The sequence below is a fragment of the Meriones unguiculatus genome, chromosome 20, assembly GCF_030254825.1.
Source record: "Meriones unguiculatus strain TT.TT164.6M chromosome 20, Bangor_MerUng_6.1, whole genome shotgun sequence".
Lineage (NCBI taxonomy): Eukaryota > Metazoa > Chordata > Mammalia > Rodentia > Muridae > Meriones > Meriones unguiculatus.
Genome location: NC_083367.1, coordinates 21413205 through 21428761, shown reverse-complemented (window position 1 = coordinate 21428761; position 15557 = coordinate 21413205). Strand labels below are relative to the sequence as shown.

The 15557-nt window shown below is 44.6% G+C and overlaps 1 protein-coding gene across 6 annotated transcripts in view; it reads right to left on the bottom strand.

Moving 5' to 3' along the window:
• The window catches only part of Map7 (microtubule associated protein 7), a 134855-nt gene that overhangs the window by 25969 nt on the left and 93329 nt on the right, over window positions 1-15557 (bottom strand). For all 6 annotated transcript variants that reach the window (XM_060373482.1, XM_021647350.2, XM_060373481.1 and 3 more), the window contains 3 exons: window positions 5918-6081; window positions 4626-4743; window positions 2052-2162 (listed from right to left, as the gene is read on the bottom strand). In XM_060373482.1, the coding sequence (XP_060229465.1) occupies window positions 2052-2162; window positions 4626-4743; window positions 5918-6081 (393 nt within the window). The remainder of the gene's footprint in view (window positions 1-2051; window positions 2163-4625; window positions 4744-5917; window positions 6082-15557) is intronic.

Sequence of the window (15557 nt, the reverse complement as noted above, 5' to 3'; positions counted from 1 at the left end):
GATAGGAAGCAGGAAAGCGGAAGTGACATCAGAGCACTCCCTTAGGCTACCAGTTCAGCTGAAGTCTGTGCTGACAGATTTCAAGTCCTCAGTCCTGTGTCTTCATTCAAGGGACATTTTTTTTCTGGCTCCGGCTACAGATTAGTTATTGAGATTCTATTGGTCTTGGCATCCTAATTCCATTTCTAATTCACCCAATGAATGTATAGCTCACTGTGGCAGCACAGTCTCAGCACTGATAGGCAGAAGGACTGAAGCAAGTTCAAGGCCAGCCTAGTCTACATACTGAATTCCAGACCAGTCAGGGTTACACAGTGAGACCCTGTCTCAAAAACAGAGCAAGAACAAAGAAAGCACCTGTGGAGGCCACAAAGGTTAGAACTGCAGGTGGAACAGAGCAGCTGCATGGAGGTGAGAGCTGCAGGTGCAGAAAAGCAGCTGCATTGGCAGAGGCTGCTATCTCACTTCCAGTCCCTCTTTATAATCATTAACCCGAGGGACACTAAAACTTAAGATTCTCAACCTCTGAGGAACTAAATCACCTCAAATGGAATAGATGGCACACCCAACGGATCTTAGTCTCCAAACCACATGACCCTGAGAAAATCCAATCAGATACATTGTAAGTTTTTAAATATAATTTTATTTCTAACTGACAGAGAATTCAGCACTTTCAACCCTCAGAGTCAAGGCAGGCCATCAGCCTGTTTATGGCCACTTTCCTTGTTCTCAACTTTACCTGGGACTTTAGGAGGCAGGAAAGCAAGGTGTAACTAAGAGTATTATAAATCCTTCCCTGTGGTTTGTCTCAGACCCAGGTTCACCAAAGTATGACATTAAAGTGCTGGGTAAGCAACCGCTTTAAGAGGAAAGGGAACCAAACAGACGGCCATAGGAATAACGTCCACACTACCAAGGTAATGAGCATGAGACAGAAGTCCACCCCTCCCCTGAATGCACTCCACCTTGTCTGCAATAAAGCACATTTATGAAGCAAATTTAATCAGCAATAAATTAACATAAAAAAACCCAAAACTTGATTACATTCTAATATCAATGTTCTTTTAGCTTTAAAAAGGAACAGTTTGGGTAAGTAGACAAGAATAAGAAATTGTTCAAACATTTACCATTGTATAAAATAATACCAACAGTTACATAATATTATATGTTACAATGGTACCACAACAATATAAAATACAAGATATGTAAACTGACATACACACAGAACATGCATACATTATACTCTTATTAATGATTGCGACATGACACTTTCTAATTTCTTAAAAACATACTCAAAATCATCATAATTTATTATTTTTAAGAAGTGTGTGCTTTTGTATTGCGCAATAATTCTTTAGTTTTATTTAAAATCATCTTAAAACAAGCAGCTTTTCTCAAAAGCTTGGTTGTTTCTTCTATGACGTAAAATAAAGCTTTCATTTTATGAATAACTAAATATTTATGTACTGTAAATCCACAGGATGCATAAACTCAAAACTCAGTGAAGACTTTATTTGGAAGACATGATCATTAACCTGTGTAGGTTAATTGTGGTGGTGATAGTTTTAAAATTAAGCCAATCCCTCAAGATGGAAATGAATGGATAGCAAGCAACCAAGCACACATACAAGAAATGTGGTAAGAAATGTCTGTCCAAATGAGGAGCAAATTGATAAAATGAAACTGCCATCATGAATCATTTAAAATTTTCTTTTGAAAGCCGGCACCTAGAACTCCCAACGTACAGCCGATTGAAAGAAAGGAACTGTCCAGAACAAGACTGTCTGCACTCGGGTGGATAAGTGGGTGATTTCATTGGCTAAACTGTTGAGGGAAGCACCGCTTGGCACCGCTAAATGCACCATTCAGTCACCTTGTCACAAGGCAAGTGATGCTCAGATGCTTACGCTTTTTTACTCTCAAGTTTTTTTTTCTTCCTATTTAAGAAATGTAGGGAGAGCAACTTCAGACCCTATTGCCATCTGGACACACCCAGAGAAGAAAACATTACATGAGCAATAGAACAGGTTTTGTTTTCCTTTTGACTGTACCTCTGTCTGGAGAATTTAGCAAAGTTGCAGATGAGGATGAAAGCCGCTTGCTAATGACAGGATCAGCATGTCTCGAGAGATTCATGGTGGAAACTGACCGCCTGTCTGGATCTAAAACAAATGGAGATAGGCTAATTGACGGCTGGCATGCAGGATTGCAATTTCCTACGGCATCAGGGGAGGAAGCAGCAGGGCTGGAGGAGGTTGGTATCATTTCTAGATCTTCCACAACAGCACAGTTTTCTAAGTGGACATATTAAAGTAACTTAAGGGTAAAACAAAACAAACAAACAAACAAACAACCCCCCCCTTTTTTTTCCTTATGAAATATAAACATTTAGTTCACCAGTTTAAACTCAAGCATGTTCTTATAGTACAAGCAGATTCAAGGGCAGAGAAAGGCTACTGAGCTAATACAAGCCAACTGTGGAGAAGGAGAGGCCCGGAAGAGGGGCTGCAACTGCAAAACCTGGGTAAAATGCACTCCCAGCTCTGCTGCAGCTTGTACAGCCGTTTTACTCGAGGCGCTGACATTCATTACAGAATGATCTGACTGACAAGGAAGGCTGACTATGCTGGTGCCTGCCTAATAATATGCCAGCTACCAGGAAGCTAAGTCACAACTGAAAGGCTGAGGCCAGCTTCCGGCAAGACCCCCACCTTGGTTTTTCTTTCCTTTCTTTCTTAATTTGTTTTGAGGGGTCATGATCTCAACATAGCCTGGCCTGGCCTCCAACTCCCAATTCAATAGAGCCCAGTAAAAATACCATTTACTCAGTACAAGTCTGTCTGTCTGTTTCCTTTCCCTGACTCCTTCCTGCTTTCTGTTTATCCTTCCTGGGGATTGAACCCATTGCTAGGTAAGGGCTCTACAATCGAGCTGTATCTGCAGCTCTAAGGCTCTACCTCACACTAGAAAATAAATTTTAAAAAGGGTTCAGTGGTAGAGAGCTTACCCACTGTGCCCATGGCTCTGGGTTTGATCCTTAGCACTAGGGCTGTGTGTAGCTCTAGATATCAAAAGGTAGACATAAACTTGCCCAGCAGTAGTGACAGAAATATAAACCAGAATTCAATCAAAGCTAATGGGTATTGCTGTTAAAGACTTTAGAGTTCAAATCAGAAGGCATACTGTCATTATAAAGACAAACAAACTGCTGTTAAAGACTTTAGAGTTCAAATCAGAAGGCATACTGTCATTATAAAGACAAACAAACAAAAAACATTTTTCTTCATGGAACAGCCATGAAAACTATTCCTGATGAAACATATAAACATGAGGACAGATTTGGTGTGTGCTCCATCACAGGTGGTAAAGAGCCACGAGGGGAAAATGTGCTTCTACGATTGGTTTAGTGTCACAGGAAAACAAATGTGATTATACTTGCTGAAGTTAAAAAAAAAAAAGTAAAGGGTTATAAGAAACAGTAATGAACAAACACAGCAAACATGCAAACAAAAATTCAGTTATTCAGATAAAAGAAAAGTTGATTATGAGTAAGTAGTGATGGCTATGTGAGTCAGTAAACTGGATGCACTTTGACTGTAGGCAATTCTTAGCTAGAAGACATTTAAGCAGGCTTTATTAAAAATGGCTTAAAGAAAAGGCAAACATGCTACGTATAATTATTTCAGCACCTTTAAGTCACCTGAGCTATAGCATCACACTTAAGAAACACTGTGCCCACCGCAGATCTGGGTCTATGCAATAGACAGCAGCTTGATGGCTAGGCTGGTGATGGCTCAGCAATCCGTGAGCTGGTCCTGTGTCTGAGGGGCCAGCTACAAAGCAGGCAGTCAGCAACTACCGGGATGTCTTAACCCGGTTTTCTAGTACCCCCCCAAAGCGTGATGTGGTGGCCCACACCTGCTAAACCAAGAAGGTGAATGGTGACTCAGCAAAACCACCTGGGGACAGAATGTAAGACATGATTAAAAAAAAAAGATTATCAGACTCACACAAATGGAAAAAAAACAAACAAACACTGACATATGAGGTAAGAGGTGCATTGGATTTACAGTACAAAAGTAAAGCCTTTTGCTAAGTTCATATTTCAGTGTAGGTTTATGTCCACTGAAGGAGAGCTAAGCAGGCTGCCCTTTCTGGCTGTTTCTTGTCTGAGAAAGTGTTCCTACAGAACGTCAATGCCGCACACGTTAGGGTCAGAGTGCACATGCTCAGGAGAGACTCTGAGCCCGCTGCACCGCTGAGATCCTTCCAGAGGAGAACGTATCCCACAGCCATGCAGACCGGGCTGGCAGGCTGCAGAGATGCTGCATGGCTTCCTATCTAGGGGACATCGTGACCCAAACACAAAGGGTCACACTGAGGCAGAGAGGACCGCAGGCTCACCCCCCCACCCTCTTATATCCTCGAACGGCGGAAGGATCATTTAATTACAGTTTAATGATTTCAGAGCGATTTTTGTTTTGCAACCAGAGAGTTAAGAAAAAACAAAAACAAACAAACAAAAACCAAACAAATGCACTCTTTTTTTTTTTTGTCCAGCAAAAAGAAAAAAAAAAAGAAACCCAAGCTGGAAGAAGAGACCTGAAAGCTGTGCCTGCACGTACCTGCGCTGTGCACTCTAGGGCTCCCGTGGAGAGGGCCTCCCCACGACCACCGGTTATATCTCTGCTTTGGCTTCTGGCTTCTCTCCATCGTCCTCCGAACGACAGCTTCATGGCGCTCCTTGCATGGGACACAAGAGCCCGCGGTCAGGTTTAGCTGCTGGAAGGCTCTGCTACCTAACGCAGGGTAGACTACCCACACCCTTGACCTACTATGTTGCTGGTATAGCTATTTTATCTTAGCTCGGGAACAGCAGGGGTGATCTTCGGTACTCTCTGCAATCATTAGCTCCCCATTCAAAAGCCCCTGCGCATGACAGATATTCAAACAAATACTTCCCCACTGGGTGTGACACCTTCACCAATATGCAGAAATGGCCATGGAGTACAGTCACCACTTAAACTGATACTCAATGTGTGCTTTTATTTACTTTTATATGTGCTACGTAGTGTTTTGCTAGCCTCAAACTTGTGATCCTCCTGCCTCAGCTTCCTGAGTGCAGGAACTATAGGTGCATGCCATTATGCTCCACTTCATTGTATGTGTGTGCGCGAGTGCCCTTGAGTGTGATACAGGGATACCAGGGGCCAGGACCTTATGCATGCTAGCAAGTGCTTTGGTCTGTTCCTATATCCCAGCCTCATGTGGAGCCATATTTTAAAAACAGAATTCAGAAAGTGGGGACACAATAATTTTTTCTCCCCCACCCACAAGCAGGGTGAACATATTAAGGAAAAGTGAGAAAGAACTCTCAAGAATGGGAGGGGGATCCAAGAGAGAAAAACTTCTTTGAGGCTTGGTCTTCATACATAGCCCAGGCTGGCCTTGAAGTTGTGGCAATCCTACCGCCTCGGTTCTCTGAGTGTTGGGATTGTGAGCACAGTCCACCCTATTTGGTGAGGACGCTCACGGCTTCCCCTGCTGTGCACCCTGACTATTTTGATTATAACTTCTCCCCTTTCTAAAAACTTATGTAACACTTATTTAAGGGTTGAGTGAGTGTGAATGAAGTGCATATGTGGAAATATTTACCTACCTGCAAATGTTTATATACGGCAGGACCCTGTGGAAGCCCGCGTGGTGGCTTTAGCAGTTCAGTACAGCTGAATAAAGCAGCAATGAGTATCTGGTTTCCACGAGAGCCATGAGCACTCAAAGCTCCAGCGGCAACTCTAACAACCGTCTCCTACCTCCCCCGCCCCGTGTTCCCCAGCAGCCGCAGCTACCCATCTGCTGACTGCATGGCCACAGCGTATCTGGCTGAAGCTTCCTCCGTGGAGGGGGGTTGCCTCACCTTGTCCTCCTCCAGCCTCTGTCTTCGCTTCTCCTCCACCGCAGCCCTCCTCCGCTCTTCCTTCAGCCGCTGGTCCTCCAGCTTCTTCTTGCGCGCTTCCAGGTGCCTTTCATAGTGCTGCCGGGCTCGCTCTTCTCTTTCCAGCCAGACGATTTCTCGGGCAGCTTCAGGGGGAAAACAGGGAGATCAACACAGGCTTAGGGCGTGAACAGTTGGTGCTGGTGAGCAGGCCACACCCAACGAACAGGCTCGGTGGGCTTGTGCGGATCCAGCCTGGCCTTTGCCTTCCTCGCACTCTGGTTTGGTGCAGGATGAAGCACAGACTCCATGCTCTGAAGCTCCAGGATCAACAGCATCGTTTCTGTAACCTCTTTTAAAAAGTGGTACCCTGGGCTGGTGACATGGCTCGGCATGTAGAAACACTTGCCAAGGGAAGCGCAAGGATCCGAGCCCCTTCCCCAGCACCTAACCCTACACTCGCTGACCAGCTCAGTTGGCAACTCATAATGAGAGCCCTGTCTCAAAAACACATGGATGGCTTCTAGAAACCTCACCTGACATACACCTCTGGCTTCCACAGCCATGTGCAAAAAAAAGTGCATGTAGACCTACATGTACAAAGTGCACCTCCAAACATACACACACATACATGTAAGTACACATAAAGAACCAAGAACCATTGCTCAATGATGGAAGACTTTCCCCCCCTTATATATGTCCCTTTCCCATTTCAGGAGGCAAACTTACCCTCAGCTATTTCCTTTAGTATATATTTCCTTAACATGTTAACATGTAAGTGAGAATGTCCAAGCAAAATCTGGACCATGACATCTTTATTTAGATTTTTGAGACAGGATCTGACGTAGCCCTTGAACTTGCTACTTATCTTAGGATGACCTTGAATTCCTAATCCTCCTGCCTCCACCCCAGGAGTACCGCCATTACAGGCATATACTGCCACACTTGGGTCAAGGCTCTCTCTCATTCTGCAGCATTAACTGTTTCTCAAAGTTAGCTATTTGGGGACAGGAACCCTCTCAGAGCTGAACTGGCTGGCTGTTGGTGGAAGGACAAGGACAATTCAAGGTGAGGCTGCCTTGAGTCCTTCTGGGCTGTGAGGAGGGCTGGGGCAGCATGTGCGGCCTCAGCTTCCCCTGGCAGCTCTGTTGCTGAGGAGCGCCGAGCCCTCAGCTCGTCCATTTGGAGGTCAGTCATCTGATCAAATGCGAGGAAGCTAGTTTTCAAAGCTCCTTCCTATCCAAAAGCCTATGGTCCCAGAGAGATTCTCAGGCTCAAGTTAAAACTGACTTTAAGAAAGAGCACATACACAATACAATAGATATGGAATGGCTGAGTTAAGAAGGACACTGTGAGACGCCATCTTGAACTCTAAACAGGAGGACACAATCCCAACAGTTATATGCACTTGTTTTAATTGCATGCACACCTGTACATAAAATTGGGTTTTCTTCATGGGAAACCCTCACTGGCAAGGTCATAATGACACTAGACATAGAAAGGTAGGTTATAGTGGTCTGCCTTTTCTACAACCCCCCTCCCCTTTTGGTTTTACAAGACAGGGTTTCTCTGTGTAGCCTTCACTGTCCTGGACTTACTCTGTACACCAGGTGGCTGGCCTCAAACTCAGAAATCCGCCTACTTCTGCTTTCCAAGTGCTGCGATTCCAGGTGTGTGTCACTACAGCTGGCCCTATAGTGGTAGGTCTTGTAAAGGCTTAAGAGGTCCAAAATGTCAGGTGGTGAATGGACTGTCTTCCTCTTACCCTGGAAGCTGTTATGCCGCCCTTCTACCTCCATAAGACATGTATACCATTGGAACTGTCCACCTTGTAACTACTGCGCTCTTAACTTTTTCTGCTTAAAATCTCTCAGAGATCATTTCATAATAAAATAGAAAAACCTGAACCTAACTGCATTTTAATAGCCCTATAGCATTTTACTATCTGTGCATTGTTCAAGTAAGCCATTATCGCTTGCTTGATAGGTCATTATAAATACTCGTAGTGTTTTACTAATCCAGACTTTGGGTAGCACCACCATCCTAGCACAGATCTCTCACAGTCAGCACCGTCCTCACATTCAGGGTTCCCAGTAAGAAAATGATGCTCGGTTTGTATTCTTTGGTAGTTCTTTAGAAGTCTAAAGGATGCTAGGCTGGGGAAGGAGCTCAGGGGGGATGTGTTTGCACCTGTCTGTGAGGCCCTGGGTTTGGTCCCAGCACTGAAAGCAGTAATGAAACGCAATAAACATTTGTGACTAACTTCTTCTTTAGATGCTAACTCCTCTGATTGCTAAAAACCTGCTTGCTTTCCTTTCTCAGCGTGATCACTGCAGTTAGCCCACACTCCTGGCTCTGATTAACCAGCAACACTTTTCTCTTTCTTCTCCCTGTTCAATCTCCAGCTAATGCACTTTGGCCTCACACCTGTCACGCTCGTCATAATAGCCTTTGGAAGTCTGGGGATTGAGGGATAAACTCTTAGAATCAAGCCCCTGGCCTCCAACCCTCATACTCAGGGTTCCTGTAATGAAAGGATGCTCTGTCTTTGTTTTGTGTTGGTGCTGGGGACGAATCATTTGCATTTCTCCTAAGCCTCGCAGGCAGATCTCAGATAAGTGCTGTACTGATGTCACGTGGAGAGGCCCCACAGCATACAGCCCTCTGCGGGAACTTCTTGACGTCTAACACAAACTTAAGCATTTACTTCCTAAGCTCTGACTTTTAAGCAGCAAAGGCTGATCCTCCCCGCCCCCCAAAGTACATTTCACCACTTGAACACGTCCCAGTATCTTAATAATTACTTCCTGGTTCACTGTGAGAAACATCTTAATCATTACTTCCTGGTTCACTGTGAACTACTAACCCAATCTTGGGTAAGTTACCTAGAGTGAGTTCTAGCAGGGTAAGTTGTGGAAAACATAGGAACTTTTATCCTGTTACGAGGATTAAAATATAATTACATTCAAAGCAGTGAGACTAGTTCTCTGGACTTAAGCATTGGGGAAACTGTACCCATGACTTTCACAGTTGCCACCAACATCTCAATTTAAGAAAACGAAAGGCTCTCATGGTTGTGCTATTAATGGCAAGATTCTTCTTTGGAAACTTTAGGGCGGCTGGGGACGAACTGTAGCCTTCCACATTCATATTAGGCACGCACCCCCCTTCCAAGACACACTCACCTCTTCAGTCAAATGCTCTGTCTTTAACTGGAGGTGGAGATTCTACTGCCTGGCTTCCCTCCTCCCCAAACACAACCACTGTCTGTAAACAGTCATTCCGGGGCTCGGCAAACAGTGTTGGAAAAGCAAATAGTATGCTCTGGTCATTGCAGAGCCTAATGGTGAGCAGGCGGCTGAGCCGCGAAGTACAGCTCACGGGACCTTTTTAACTGAAGGATAACGCAGGTATTCGTTATTTTAAGAACTGAAAATATATTTTTTATAAGCCTTGTTAGATTAAACTGTTATCTAGTTTTGAGGTCACTTTTTTTTTTTTGGTAAGACTTCTGAACACAAGGCAAAACAAAGAAAGAAAAAAAAAAGTCAGAACTGCTATAGACTGAATTATGTCCCCTAACTCCAAATTCCTATGTTAAAGCTCCAACCCCAGTGTGACTGGATTTGGAAGCAAATTCTTTAAAGGTAATAAGATTGCACTAGCTGGGCGCGGTGGTGCATGCCTATGATCTCAGCCTGAAGCTGTGGTAGGAAGACCACTGTTCCAGGCCACTGGCTACGCAGAAGGCCCTGTCTCAAAAAGCAAAAATATGAAAGAAGACCAAACGGGTCCCTAAGAGCCCTCACCTGACAGAACTGGTTTTTTAAGAAGGTATAACAGAGTGTTCTCTCTCCTCTCCTGTCCTCCCTCCCTTTTCCTTCCCTCCACTGTGTGTGCATACCACAATGTGCATGTGCAAGTCAAAAGTCAACTTTGTAGAGCTGGTTCTCTCCCTACATCTTTACCTGGATACCTGGAGTCAAGCTCAGGTTTGCGGCATGTGCCTGGCGAGCCCATTCTGTTCGCTTCGGCCTGTGCTCAGAGGAAATAGCCCTAAGCAGGTGCGGAACACCAAACACTGGTCTGGGGCTTCCCTGACTTCCAGCTGTGAGAAAATGGAATTCTGATGCTGAAGCCACCCAGCCCATGGAATTCTGTGAGGGCAGCGAGCGGCCCCTGGATGGCCAATAAAGCTTCTTACATATTTAAGTTCCAACAGTCATTTAATTTCAAAAGACTCAGCTATGTAAGAGAAGAACGTGTCCAGACAAACCACAAAGCACTGAGAATATTAATATTAACCTCTCCTCTTTTGAGGTTACACAGGTCATTCCTGGTTCGCCTACTTCACAGGCTCTTTAGAAAAGAGATGGACGCCGCCCCCGAAGCCTCTAAATCAGCCCCACCTGGACTGCTGCAACCATGATGCTCTAATGACACATCAACGGCCACAGTATGTGGGTGCCACACAAAACGGATGCTATTCAGTTTGGATTCTGTGTAGAAACACAGAGTGCCCGTTTGCCAAGAGAACTGAGAATGAAAAATAGGTGTTGGGGTCGACACACAGGGTGTACCCAGGAACTTGAAGCCTACCCATATCCTGCCACTGGCCAGCTGTGGGCCAGGGAACAGGTGATAATGCCTGTAGTTCTCCTCCTGAAATCACCACAACACTGACTTCCTGACAGGGATGCTGGTGAGACCATCGCAACACACACAGCGCTGGGTACAGCCCCATGCTCCTAGATGGGTCTAACGCGTGGGGATAATGGGCTCTGTGTTAGTTCGTTCTAGTGACTCCTGTTCTGTTGACACAGACAGCAGTCCGCTAATAGATGGATGCAGGAAGGAGAGAGAACTCAGGGTGCACTCACAGGCTGGGTAGATAGATACCTTACCTGCACCCATCACAACCTGTGACTGGTCCTTGTTCTTCTGAGCTGGCCTATGTCTACACAGGTAGAGAACAGACTTCGCTGCTGTGTGAGGGACAGACGGAGAACACGTGGTCTGAACCCAGGGCCCTGCACTCTGACTCCAGGCTTCAACTCCAAGTAAGGTGCAGGGGCCTTCCTAGGAACACTGAGTACCAGAGCATCCAATAACAGCACAGAGAGTCGACATGGACAGTGAGTGGTAAGAGCATATCATAGAGTTATAAGCTTGGATCTTACTTTCATTATTAATGCTTTGTAATCATGGGGAAATGAAGTGATTTCTAAGTTAGAGGAAAAGTATACAGCACTCTAAGATATATGTAGTGTGTGTCTGTGCGTATTTATTTGTTTTGAGGTGGCAATTTGCTAGGCATTTCGGGGCAGCCTGGAGCTCACTATCTAACTCAGGTTGGCATTTCGCCGCCCCCCCCCCCCGCGCCAGTGTTAAATTTACAGGCATGCATCATCATACCTTGTTTGGTTTTAATTCTGAATGTTAAGATTTTAACCTCAGGGCTGGCGATGTAGCTCTGGGTAGAACTCTTACCTAACACACAAGAACTTTAATCTTTATAGTTTACTCCAAACTTATTGCAATTGGGTACATGCAAGTAAATGCCCACCCTTTTTTTAGTTGCTGAGAATACAATGAATATATGTAATAAACAATTATTTGAAGAACTGTACCTTAATTTAGCTAAAAAGGGAGATGCGGGAAGGAAAAATAAAATAGACGCGGAGAGTAAAAATTTACAGGACCTAGAGCATTCATGTAGAAAATACTCATTTAATGGTGTTGGAGTTGTAGCCTAGTGATAGAATATACGTTTGATTCAAATCCTGCCCCCAACTCACTGCCTCCCCAAGTGGGGCCAGAAAAAAAAAAAGGAAGAAAGGAAAGAAACCCCGGTCACAACCATATATGCTACAAAAAGTTAATGACTTTGGACATGAAAATGAAATGGTAACTTCTAACAGCATAGAAAAGTATACTGAACTTCCAAACTGGTAAAGGAACTGTGAAAAAAAAACAGTATTTATTTGCATCAAACCAACTCCTACTTCCATAACACCACTCGCACTACTCCCTTCCTATAAAAGGAAAGCAAAGGAGATGAAGTCTGTAAACATGCTACAAAAGCCTGGGCAAGCTAATGATGGCTGTAATCCCAGTCTGTGGGAGGCTGAGCAAGCACATCATGAGTTCAAGACCAGCCTGTGTTACAACACTGAGATTTTGTTTCCATTCTCACCATAATCCCTCTCCCTTTTCCCCAAACAGTAGAAGGAACAAAATCAATCCTATATTAAGACTTAAGATTTTTTTTTTTTTTGATTAGGCTAAACCTCAAATACCCAGATATGCTGCTTAAAAAGACTCAGACAGTCTTGTTCCGTCACCAGTAACATGCTTGCCTCGCATCAAGGCTCTGGAGCTGGGCAGTCTACCAAGAGCAAGGAAGACTGAAGAAAATAAAGATGGACCGAGAGAAACTATGACTACTATGGAAAGTAGGCTTGGGATCCAGAGAAGTTCAGTGATGTTCCCAAGATTATATGGTGAAAAAGAACTAGAGCTGGGACTTCGTCCAGCTGATTCTGAGCCTGGGATCTGCCCGTACATCTCCCACTCTAAGGCAGAACCTGCTCCAGCCTGTCTTCCGCAGTCAAGACTCCCGAAAGTGCAGGCTCCCTTCAGGTGTTTTACTTGACACGGTGGACTCTGGCACATGTCAGAAACAGTCTCTAACCCTCTTGCTGCTAGGCTCTCCTGTCCTTTCCGCACTGGAGTCCACCTACCCTTTATTTGTTTCTCAGTACACAAATCTGGAAAACCCGCCAGTTCCCTGGGCCTTTCCTGGTGCTCCCTCCATCCACAATGCCTCCTTCTGCCTTGCAATCTTCTGCTCAAGTGTCTTCCTGTCAGTCTCTCCAGAGAATCAATCAGACATCTGTCACTGTCTGTACCTGAGGTGACACCATGCTGTCACCTATGTTTGCAAGGTCTAGTTCAGTGCATTGTTTAAAGCATGCCATCGGGTCCTTCCTAGCATGGGGGTGGGTAGGTGGGTGGGTGGGAGGAAGGGAGGGAGGGAGGGAGCAAGGAGAGATGGAGGAATGGAGGGGAAGTGAGGGACGGAGTAAATGACTGTCAAGCAAAGCGGCTTACATTGCTTTGATGAATCAAGCTCCCCCCCATACTATTTATTTTTTATTTTTTGTATTTCTTGAGACAGGATTTCACTCTGTAGCTTAAATAGGCCTGAAAGTCACTCTGTAGCCCAAGCTGCTTTTGCACTCTGGGTAATCCTTCTGTGTCAGTATCCCATATGCTGAGATAAGGATGCCTTTCCCTTTAACTGTGATTAGCGTACACAGTGGAGCCTGTCTGGTGCGGCCTTGCAGGACACCCACAACACTGTCTCCTGGCTGAGGGGCCTTCCCACTTTGTCTGTTTCCCTGTGCTTCAAGGAAATGAGGTGCTGGGACAGCAATTTACACACGCGAAAACACTGTCACTCCCCACTTATGTGTGGGGAGGATTTAAGGAAGCAAACTGGAAAGATAGGCAGCTCCCAGAGTTCTAATCTGTATTTAGGCTCTGATAAAGCAATGGAGTCTGGCTTGACCAATGGCTGACCCTGGAATCTTCTGGTTACCATCCCAACCCTAATCTCTAACACTCCTCATAGAATGATGGCCTTGTCCTCTCCTGACTGTCTCCCTGAGCCCTCCCTGGAAGCATACACACCCCTTTATCTGTTTTTCCTCAGTTCAGAATCATCAGACCTGGAGTCACCTGCCTGGCCACCCTCTGCTCTCATCACTGCCAGCTGGGAAGAGGCTCGTACTTCAAGCTGGCCCCAGTGGTCATGTGCAGGCATTATCTTCACCCTGACAGACAGGCACTGCTCAGGAAGTGAGGTAACTTGCCCCCCATCTCACAGGTGGTGGGGCTGGATTTCTGACTCCTGACTGACTATAGAAGCACAAAGAGCCATTCTGGTAAAAGGTCTGAGCTGGAGCCTCTCAGCAACTGATGTTCCTCCTCCACATGGAACACTTGATAGGGAAGGTCCCCATTGCTCAACATCACCCAAGGACTCTTACTGCTCAGGCTGAAGATCTTTTTATTTTCACACTTAAAGGCAAAGGAAATGGAGGAGTAAAAAGATAATGAGTTCGTCACATTATTCATCTAAGACTTCACTCAGACCCTGCTTACCTAAGCCCTCTGCAATCAAGCAGTTAGTCTTCCGCCTGAGCCTGACTCATGACACCACTGCTCTGGAATGTTGCTGGTGTGCCTGTTCCTCCCACAGGAGGCATCTAGATCCACTGCTGCCTCTTTCCTACCTGTGGGTCTGGGAATGTCTGCACAGAGATGGCCCCAAGAGCCAGACTTCAGAGGCTAGCGCTAAGACTGACCACAGTGCTGCTGGGTTTACACACCTGATACCTGGACGAGAGAGACTGCTGGCAAGAACCGCTTCCTGGATGCCAACACCCTTCCCTCGCCTTTCCCTTTCTGTCCTCTCTCCCACCGTCTGTCCTTTTTCTGTGACTAGTCTCTAAAGTTTCCAAACCTCTCCTCAAAAGAAAACTGCTTAACAAATGACATGAAGTATGAAATGGGAAGGGGCTTCACATGCTACACGAGCCAGGGTCATACCATCATGGATTGTCTGCTAATTAATACTAATTTGCTTCTTAGTAGGGGTGAACATTCCATACCAGGTTGAAATGATGAGTTATCTTTCAGTTGTTCTCCCTGAATTGATAACACATTAAAATTTAGAAAGGAAAAAAAAAAATAAAGGCAAAATAATAAACCCATAGCTGGAAGGGGAAGAGTCCAATATAATTACCTCAGCTAATTTAATTAAAATTTGTTTCAAGGCTAAATTAGTTTTTATATTATTGTGTTCTTTTGAAAATATACTCTGATAGATCTCTTAAACAGGTTTAATCTTAGCTGTTAAAGCCAATACAAGCTAACTTAAGATTTAAAGTTCAACAAGAGCTTATCAAGACTATACACATATATATCTCCTTATTATGTGACAATCTTATCATTTAAATTTTAAAATTACATTTTTTTTATTCTATTTTTTTTTGGTGTTCACATATGTGTGGGCACATTCATGCCTGGCACTCACATCTCTCTCCCATGATTTTATAGAAACCAGAAAGGCCCAGACAGCCCTAATTGGGAATGAAATACAGTCACATGAAGATTTTGGTCTCAGAGGGTTTAGTCTTAGGTAGCTCAGGGACAGACTGTTAACTACATAGCACATGCAGCACCCGAGGTAGCATTAACAACAACAACAAAACAACAACAACAACACACATGCACAGGCACACACACATGCACTCACAACACAAGATTTGGTATTTGAAAAAAGACTAGACATTTACCAAAACACTTGAAAAACTAAACCTAACACTTAAAACTCATGCTGTATTATTTAAAAAAAGAAAGGAAAAGAAAAGAAAGAAGCTTGTATGTCCTGATACATGGAGGACTATTTGTTGTCGCTGTTGCTGTTAAATATTCCTTGAATAGTCTCTTGAACTTGGTCAAAATATTGCCAGAATATTAATCTTAATAGCACAGGGAGGTCAGTAAGAGTCAAAGTTCACCTGTCCAGCAGATTGCCTCCATCTTGTTCATC